This window comes from Alnus glutinosa, chromosome 5, assembly GCF_958979055.1.
Source record: "Alnus glutinosa chromosome 5, dhAlnGlut1.1, whole genome shotgun sequence".
NCBI lineage: Eukaryota > Viridiplantae > Streptophyta > Magnoliopsida > Fagales > Betulaceae > Alnus > Alnus glutinosa.
This window is the reverse complement of record NC_084890.1, coordinates 32,393,243-32,403,207: the sequence shown is the minus strand read 5'-3', so window position 1 is coordinate 32,403,207 and position 9,965 is coordinate 32,393,243. Positions and strand designations below refer to the sequence as shown.

Here is a 9,965-nt window from a genome sequence, read left to right as displayed (position 1 = left end):
GTCTGTTCCTTTTTCACACATTTATCACATCCATTTCATAATTCAATATGTTGATGTAGCGAGTTTCAAATAGCTTTGTATGTTAAATACTTAAAAAAATAAAAAAAAAATAAAAAAAAATAAAAAAAAATTGGATAGTAGAATGTGCGAGTTTGGAAGTCAGGAATATTTCCAATTTATAGGGAAATCTATCACAAATATTACTCTATTATGACAGTGGAATGTGCTAGATCCTAGTTGTAACATAGATTAGTATCAAACCATTTTTACTGATGAAACATTAAAATATCAAATAAAAAGAAGTACCAAAAAACAGGAAATTAAACACAATATAAAGTGTAAAAGGTTGTGGTAACATTTCAAACTGTTGCCTAGGTTGGAACTCACCGCCCAATGCAAGTCTTGCTTAGTCAGCCACATAATGTGAAGAATTTTAGCATTACATATAACAAAACTAGAAAGAAAAAAATTTAAAAATTCATGGAAGTCTTGTGGCTCAGAGGCACATGCCTTGTCTATCACTGAACTGCATGGCGATTAGATCCTCCAAGACTCACCGTTGCAGATGCTCCAACAAGTCTGAGTCACCAAGCTTGTATATTTGATATCGTTCTCCTTTAATCCTATACTTGAGACGGATAGTAGTTACCTTATTGACTTTCCAATAATCTTCGCCTGTATCTGGCTGCATACGTAGGACAAATTCTCCCTGCATTTCATAGAAGTCGAGAATCTTTAGGCTTTTCAGGTGGTGGATTCCAGAGGGTACCTCTTTCATCTGCGGGCAAGGCCCAATCTCAAGTTGCTCAAGAATAGGCAGTGATCCCCTATCTATTTCCACCATCTTTAATCTTTTCAATTCTCTGAGTGTGAGCTTCTTGAGTTTTCGAAAACCACCTTCCTCAAAATGCAGCTGCTCCCCATCATAAGCATGATTGAGGGAAAGGGTAACTAGATTTGGCAAAGCTTGGACACACGACAATGGATCTTCCTTCAATGATGAGAAAAATAAGATTAGTGTGACCAGATTCTGAAGCTCTAGAACCCAATTGGGCAACTTCTCCAATCGCCCCCTTAGATAGATACACTCTAGAAATGGAGGTGGTGAAGAAATTGATTGCAAGTCTAGAATCTCATCCTCACTGGTGGAGCCTACAACCAAAATTTTAAGGTGGACCATATTTTGTATGGAGATACAAAGAGCCCTCCCACGTTTTGCTGTCATATTTGTAATGCCCAGCGTCCTCAACTGACACAACTTTCTAAGCTCTTCAAATAGACCAACCCCAAGATCATCAACACTTGCTAATGTTTGCAAGTCTTTTAAACATCCAATCCCTTCATGTATTTTTACTCCTCGCACAGAATGAAAGCTACTTTTAATTTCGTAGTCATGAGAATGAGCCAAAAGATGTCTCAGCTTAGAAAGCCTAAATATCTCAATTGGTAACTCAGGCATTGCGGTTTCCAAGACATTTAGAGTCTGTAGGTTCTGCAGCCTACCCACTGACTTAGGAAGCATCTTTACTTTTGTTCTCCTCAAACTTAAGTGCTTTAAGTGGAATAAATTACCCACTTCTTGAGGAAGATAATCAATAGGAGCATCTTCAAAATCCAACACTTTCAAAAGCTTGAACTTTTTGAACAATTTAACAACGAAAGACCTGGGCATTTCACTAATGTTGAAGAGAAAAACAGAACGAACTCGAGAGTACTTACTTGTCTCGAAAACATTTTCTCTAACACCGTGGATTGATAGGCATCGACTTTTTTCATGGGAAGTTGTGTCACCGGCTTCTAGAACTTGGCAAAAATTCAACTCTTCAGCCTTCGATAGGATGATTTCATGCAGCAAATCATGGACTCTATATTTTCTCTCTATCTCGTAATCAAGTTCCCCAAATGAAACTTGAACCAAGTTTCTGTTGATGAGCTCCATTAAGTATTCTTCTGCCACGTCTTCCAATGATTTTCCCTTCCTTCCTTCTATAAAGCCCTCAGCTACCCATAGCCAAATTAATCTTAAACCACTAATTGAGTAGTCCTCCGGGAAAATGCCGAAGTACAAGTAGCATGACTTTAGGTAGTATGGAAGATCATGATAACTAAGACAGAGAATGTTAGTGATACTTGTAAGGTGGGGATTACATTCTAGCTCAGAGTTGAGGCTATCGAGCAACTTTTGCCATTCTAACGGCACCTTCTCCTTCGTTGACAGAAGACCACCTATGGCAACAATTGCAAGTGGTAGCCCTTCACATTTTTTGACAATGTCCATCGACATTCTCACCAATTCTCTTGGACAACACCTTTGGAACTCGGTCTGGAATGCCTTTCTGCAAAACAATTCCCAAGCCTTGTCTTGAGATAGAGGTTGTAGCTTGTGCACTTGATCGGATAAAGATTCTCTACAAGAAACACCAATGAGATCACTACGTGTTGTGATGATAATCCTACTGCCTCTGTCATTGTATGGTAAAGCATGTTTCACAATTTCCCAAAACTTTGTCTTCCAGACATCATCAAAAACCACAACATACCTCTTTTGCTGTAAACATTTCCTCAGCTGGCTAATTAGTGTGATATCGTCTGTCATGTCTACTTGCCCCGGAGCAGTATCTTTTGCTTGGTAGATTTGCTTTATCATGGACATGAGTATCTTCGACACGTTGTATGACTGAGACACAGTGATCCAAACACTGCAATCAAAATGTCCTTTCACTGATTCATTCTCATATACTTTCTTAGTAAGAGTTGTCTTACCAATTCCGCCCATGCCTACCACTGAAATCACAGAGCGTTTAGATACTCCCCCCACCAACCAGCTTATGAGTTCATCCCTCGTAGACTCAATACCCACAACTTCATCTTCCTCAATGAAAAGTGAACCCACTCGAGGGTCATGCCATGTAACATTTGTTGCTCTGCTACTTGATCTTCGATCTGAGGAACTAAAACCATATCTTTCTCTTCGTTCCTTGATTTCACGGACTGATATTTTGATATCTTGAATCTTGGTAGCTATGTCATGATGTGGTTTTATTTTTTTCAATAAATGGCCAATTTTATGGAGAAAAGCAATAAAACTTTGCTGATGAAGACGTTGTGCCTCGTGAAGAACGTGTTCATCTATTACATCTTCTATATGATATGCTATTTCTCTCACTTGTTTCACCCAAATTTTGACACCATCTTGGAGCTCTCCTCCTTTATCTGTATCTTTGAGAAAACACTGGATGCTCTCAAGTTCATCTCGAATGTCCACAACTTCCCGGTGGACACCCCTTAGCAATTTTGATTCATGGACGATCAACTGAACTAGCTCGTTGATGACAAGGGTCACAATGGTTTCTGTCATGGTTTCCTATATGATCTTCACTTAGTTAATGATACTGTCACAATTAGAAAAGAATTTGGGTTAATTGTCATGGCCCTAGCCCAAAGGAGGGCATGACACATACTAAGAACATATATTTTATTTTTCTAAGTAATCGCAATATCATTAAAATGCGAAATACAAGAGAAGCCTTTAGCTAGAAAGAGAAAAGAGAACAAGAATTCTTGAAAATTGAGCAAATTAGGAAAGACAAACACAATAGTTCAAAGGTAAAGAGTATAGAAGAACAAATACTATTTATAGTAAGAATTGATATTAAAACTAATTGTAACATTTTCTTACAATTTTTTTTTTATCCAAAAACCAATTATTTATACTACCATATTGCTTATAAAACATCAATTAGAGATCAATAAATATTCCAACAAAACTTAATAACAAAATACATTTTCTTGTTAAATTACTCCATAATTGCTAAACACAATAAATCATAAATCCCAATTCCCCTCTAAGATATATTCTACTAGCATCACAATCTGGGTCTAATGTGGTGTGTTTAATTGGTTCAAATAATATTTGGAATAATATTATACTTTTTTCATAAATAAATCATATTTTATTCAACTTTTTCAAATTTTATCTCACAAAATCAAACTTCGTAATCCGCGCGGTGAATTTAAATAATATTTGGATTCAACATCCAAACAGACGTTTAACTACAAACTCCAAGTCTCATCTTCCAACAATACAAATAACAAATACAACGACGTACTTATTGAAACCTCTAATCCTAACCAAATTCCAACAATCAGCTAATTGAGTATCTCAATTTGAGTGACCTCCCCCTAATTCTGATATTTAAACCAAGAAAAAAGAAAAGAAAAAAAGGAGCTAATGTTTTGTAAGCAGCATAGATAATACTGCCAAAGGAATTGCAAGTTTATGCTAAATAACATATCAAATTCCAAAACACTTCGAGTCAATCAAATTCCCCACGAAAGAATATTTTGACTATGAACCTATCCAAGGTAACACGATAGAGTAATCATTGTTATGCCACAAAGACATCAATTATGCCACAACGACTTCAATTATGCCACGAAGACATCAATTATCAAAAGCTCAAGGATAAATTTATAAAATACTCACATGTTTAATTTTCCATGTAAAATTCATTAAGAACATTGATAAATTACATTTACATCAAGTTGCAATGATATTCAATACCACAAATCAACAACTCGACAATTCCCCATAAGTAATATCAAGTAATGCATTTACAAAGTGCATGTAATCTTCTCAACGTTCGCACAAGTACAAGAAAATATCCAGCAGTATAAAAATAATTTTACTTTCATGCATAAGGTTCTAGAATCATGTTTAAACAAGTAAAAATGATATTTTTCAAATTCCATTAGCTAAGCTACATACCTCGCTCGCCAACAAACCAAGTTGTCTCCCAAAAGTTGCAACAACAACTCAATCAGCCCCAAAACTGTTTATAACAATTCGTCAAAGTTTGAAAAAAAATTCTATTTATTCTAATAAACTAAATTTAAAATAAGAAAAACTGACATTATGAGTGACAATAATAAGATAACAATAAATATGCCCTAATTATCTATAAAAAATAAAAAATAAATATGCCCTAATTCATAAAGCCTAAACCTCATTTCTACAAACAAACTTTACTTGACATCTCTTAAACATAGACACCACAGTGTTTGAATTTCCTCCAAATTCTTCCAAACTTCCCATTATTGCACCTACCTAGATTTGGAATTCATCCCTATCCTTCACCACCCTTAACAAAAGCCAATAAAGACAACTCTGAATGCTTGATCAGTACATCAATTTCTTTTGCTAACCTGCTAATAGTGTCTTAGATACAGACAAATGAATAATGTTCATTTGTTTACAATTAAAGATAAGTTGTGTGTTTCTCAGCCCATAACCATCATAAATATACAGGGACAGAACTAGAATTTTTGGTAAAGGAAGACAAACTTATACAAACTTATACAAACTTAGCTACGCCTAGTCAACTCTGCCTTAGTCTCCACCTTTTCCTTCTTCGTCCCCCAGAAAATGAACCCCTCGTCCCTTTCCCACGACATTTTCCGACCATATAGTCTCAACAACGATGACCAAATCAACAACGATGCTCAACTTTCACTTGGAAATCCTTACCAGAAAAGAAAATCAGTAAACAAAACCAGAACAAAAAGACCCAATAAGGGACAAACAGGTAATTGACTACAGACTACTTGTAGGACAAAATGGCGAATGCTGAAATTGTACATGTTAGAATACCAGCTGCGAGGCAAAAATCGAAGCTCGTGGGGGATTTGAATCGCTGCGAGATCTGAAGCAGCGACTAAACCTCTTGGGACCCTCGAAGAGAAGGAGATGGAGAGATCTACAACGAGATATATAGAGAGACAAAGAAATGGAAGCTCTGATTTTGGGAAAAATAAATGGAAGAAGAATTAGAGATTGCATAGAGACGAGAGTGATGGGCGAGAGAGGAACAAGACAGAAGGTAAAAGAGAGTGAAAAAAAAAATAGTTTATGGAATAAAGTACGAAAATATATTATTTTAATGATATAGAAAAAAATGATTGGAAAAAAAAAATGGTATTGTTCCAACATATAGGTAAAATGGTTGGAAAATTGTTGTGAATGTTCTAACGGTAGAAATTATGCATATTTTTAGTCTTTCAAAATGAACGAGAGGTCAAAATATAAACAAAAAAAATTTCGGGGACAAAGTTATAAATTTATATATTTTAAAGAGAATTTAAAATTTTTTGGGAGACCTTGGCTATGGTTCCACCCCTGTATATATATCAGTACCAGACCCAACATTTCATACATGTCCATCAAACCCCTATAAACTTTTTTCGACATCTTGGTACCATATAGTACTATAATTGAAAGGAACTCCAAAATGCACGATGCTGTTTAAATTTCAATAAACTACAAATGCCGATAACCCAATAGGAAAACTACATGACATTGTTTCAGCGAACAGCCCACAACATTTGGTCTGTGTTTTTTGAGAGGCATCCCAATTCTAAGGAGTAAAGAAGAACACCCACAAAACCAAAAACAGAAAACCCAGATAAAAATCCAATCTTTAAAGCAAAAGAAAAGAATACCCAATAAGAAGAGGCACATTCAACTAAATAAAACAATAAAATAAAATCTATGCTTACAAAGAAAATTGCAGAAACTAGAGGAATTTGAAGGTTTTACCTTGAATTACATTAGGTATGGCCGCATTTTGTGGGTGAAGAGTTTGACAAAAGTGTTGGCAGAGGAAGGTAGCTTGCTGGTGGTGTGATGGCTGCTGTTTATGACTTGAGTGGTACCCCAAACAATGGAGAAATTAGCTTCAGTTGAAGTTAAAGACACAACAAAAGAGGGGGTCTTTTCTTTTCTTTTTTTTTTAGTAGAAAAGGAGAGGGTCTTGGTGGGCGTTACATAACTATATGGGTTTATATGTTTATATTAACCATATAAAGAGTATTATATATATTCAGTTTCAGTTATGCTCAACCAACCACTTTTTCTTTCTCCATATTCGTATGATGCTTTAGAAAATGGGTTGGAAATTTGTCTGAGCAGGACAAATCTAGCTGCAGTCAGAACGTTGGGATTACTCTTGACTAATTAGCACACAAGTAATGTGGGGCTTTTTTGAACCAGCATACACGCAATTAAGCATACAACCTCTTCTTTTCCATGACCAACCAAAAGTCTAGTCCATTTTTCAGTTGACCGCTAAACAACGAAAAAACCAGTGGCTGTGGTTGGCCACGCTACCCCCGGTACTTGGGGAGGCCGCGCGGCCACCTCATGTGAAATGTTTAAGGGCACGAATATGCCATATAGAGAATAGTTATGACTGTTAAGATAGATAAATAGATAGATAGATAAAATAAAATAAAAAGGAGAATAGTTATGACTGTTAATATATGTTTTAGTATTATAATGTGCACCTCATTAACATGATTTTCTATCTAATTCAACCGGTGTATGATTTTCTATATATCTTTAACTGGTGCATGATTTTTTGAGTACAATACCATGCATAATCTTTTTGCCAAACACATCATTTTTAATTAACAAAGGTTACAGTAATATTTCCGGTCGTTAAGCATAACTTGTCAATTATAAAGTGTTTTAACCTTAGTTCTATCGCCGCCAATGATTTCTCACAATGGTTATTGTGCTTATTTATATGTTTAACCTTCTTTTACTAATACAAAAAGGGCTCATGACTATATGTGCTAAGTTTCGTTGGTGATTTCCTTACAAAGTCGTTAACTTACATATTTTCTATTTGTAAAACGATCTTATTTAATTTACAGATCAATTAGCTAGCAATAATACACAGAGAAGGCTAAAAGTAATTAAGGGATTTCGAAGCCGTAGTGGGATGTCATGTTATTGGTACATTGGTTTGTAAATTGAGAGGCAAAGACAAGTTGCAAGGGATAATGTATTTAGGGGCTATGATACTAATGATAACAGTGGAAAGGAAAAGAGAGAAAAAAATGTGGGAGTAGAATATAGGCAATCTTAGATCTCTCATGAATCATGATCTACAATTCCTCCGCATAAATTAATTAATTATGATAATGTGATAGTATTATAGTAGCATTTGAAGTTAATTATCAGTTAATTAACTTAATATTTTACAAATTTGAGTAGAAATAATTGCCAATATCCTTCCAAATGTTTCAAGTCATCCAAATGGAACACACGTCTTAACACGCAATTCCAATTTGCACGCAGAAGACTCGGATGTGTGGATTCTTTGCACCAATTTCTTGGCAAGTGATAACCAATTAATTAATTGCTGTCATTTTCCTCTCTCTTGTGATTCTTACGACGTGCAATTTGGGTATAGACGACTCCAAGCGTGGAGTCTTTGTATTGAGATAAACTTCCAAACTCATACTTGAATTTATCAACGAATCATCTTACTGGAAGAATTCTAAAAAAAAAAAAAAAAAAAAAAATAGACAAACTAAAATCACTATATTAATTTAAATCTTCCAACGGGTTCGAAAGACTTGTAGCTAGCTAGTCATCACTAATTAGATATGTAAACATGTGGAATTTAACTGGCAATTTGCATCTCCAAAGACTCCAAGTCATGTGGTTCTTTAAATTGCCACAAACTTGTAAACCCAATGTGCACGGATCGACCATGATAACAATATTCTTCACTTCTTTTATTTTTTGTGGTCTGTATGTAGTCTTTGCATTGCCATAAAATTCCAAACCCAAAGTGGACGGAGCATCCATCTTCTTTATTTCTTTTTGTACACTTGATTATATTACATCTTGCAATGTGTTCAACGTGTTCATCTTTATCTACACTTGCTTAATTGATTATCACTTTCAAATAACATCAGGGGCCCATATGGTATTTAACTGCCAATTTCCATCTCCAAGCTTCACTCCAAAAGTGTGCTTTGCATTCACACAAACTTTAAAGCCTAAGGTGGACGGACCATCATATTTATTGGATTTATTGTTTGTCAGTCCTTAATGCGTTTATCACCTCACGTACAACATCAGTAAGCTTCAATTTTCGTGTAGAAGAAGAAAACTAGAAGGCTAGAAAGTTCAAACCCAAAGTGGACGGTATGGAAACATCTCCTTCATTTCGTTTTTAGATTTAATGTAATCAGTTAGTCAAGCCATATTGAGTGGGACACTTACAAAGTAATTTAGTCATTTTATATATTGTTTCTTCCAACTTAATAGCCCTCATTGTGACGCAGAATGAAGAAAGAATATTAGTTTTAGTTTTATCTCATTTTTAAGAGCCAGTATTATTTTGTGATGGTTAATAATAATTAATTTATGTTTTAAGAGTCAGCTTTTAATAATGGGCTTGTCCCAAAAGTCAGTTAAATTGGGGTTAAAATTTATTTTCAGAGTCTATTTAAATGCTCTTAATTTGTACTCCGATGGAGAACATGATACAAATTATGATGAATTACAACAGATGTTTTGTTTGAGATGTAATTTCTCTTCTCTTTTGGTGGAGAGACTCTGGTTCAACCACCCATTCTTAAAAGAAAATAAATAATTTTCATTAAAAATAAAAAAAGGTGGATGGTTAGGCCATCCTCAAGTGCCAAAACCCTTGATTTTTTTTTTTTTTTTTTTATATTTTATTTTTTGTTTTGTTTTATATTTTATTTTTTTTGCCATGGGGTGGTCGAACCATCTCCCATGGGCCACGGGGGTGGTTCAGTCATCTCCAAGGGCTAAAACCCTTAATTTTTTTTTTCCTGCCATGGGGTGGTTTCACCCCTCATAGGGGTGGTTTGGCCACCCTAGACCGGTCAAGAGGATGGATGAGCTACCCCTCTTCTTCTTCTTCTTCTTTTATTTATTTTTTTAATTTTAGTCTTTTCTCAAAATTGAGGTATCATCAGTAATGCGAACTGAAACTCAAAAACTAAAAAATAAAATTGTCAAAATTCAAGGACCAAAAAAATATTTAAACCTAAAACTTAATTACTTATATAAACAAAAAAATAAAAAAAAATTGTCATCGTAGGGCCCTTACGTGGAATTTGCATATAGACGATTCCTTGCC

At 35.0% G+C, this 9,965-nt stretch overlaps 1 protein-coding gene across 1 annotated transcript; it reads right to left on the bottom strand.

The window, feature by feature from the left end:
* Positions 1-553: 553 nt before the first annotated feature.
* Positions 554-3,362, bottom strand: LOC133869279 (disease resistance protein RPM1-like). Its single transcript, XM_062306233.1, has one exon. The coding sequence runs from the start codon at positions 3,356-3,358 to the stop codon at positions 554-556; it is 2,805 nt and encodes a 934-aa protein (XP_062162217.1). The 5' UTR covers positions 3,359-3,362.
* Between the last annotated feature and the right edge of the window lie 6,603 nt (positions 3,363-9,965).

Excerpts from the sequence above, each read along its gene's own strand:
- LOC133869279 (XM_062306233.1), bottom strand. The coding sequence starts at position 3,358 with ATGACAGAAACCATTGTGACCCTTGTCATCAACGAGCTAGTTCAGTTG.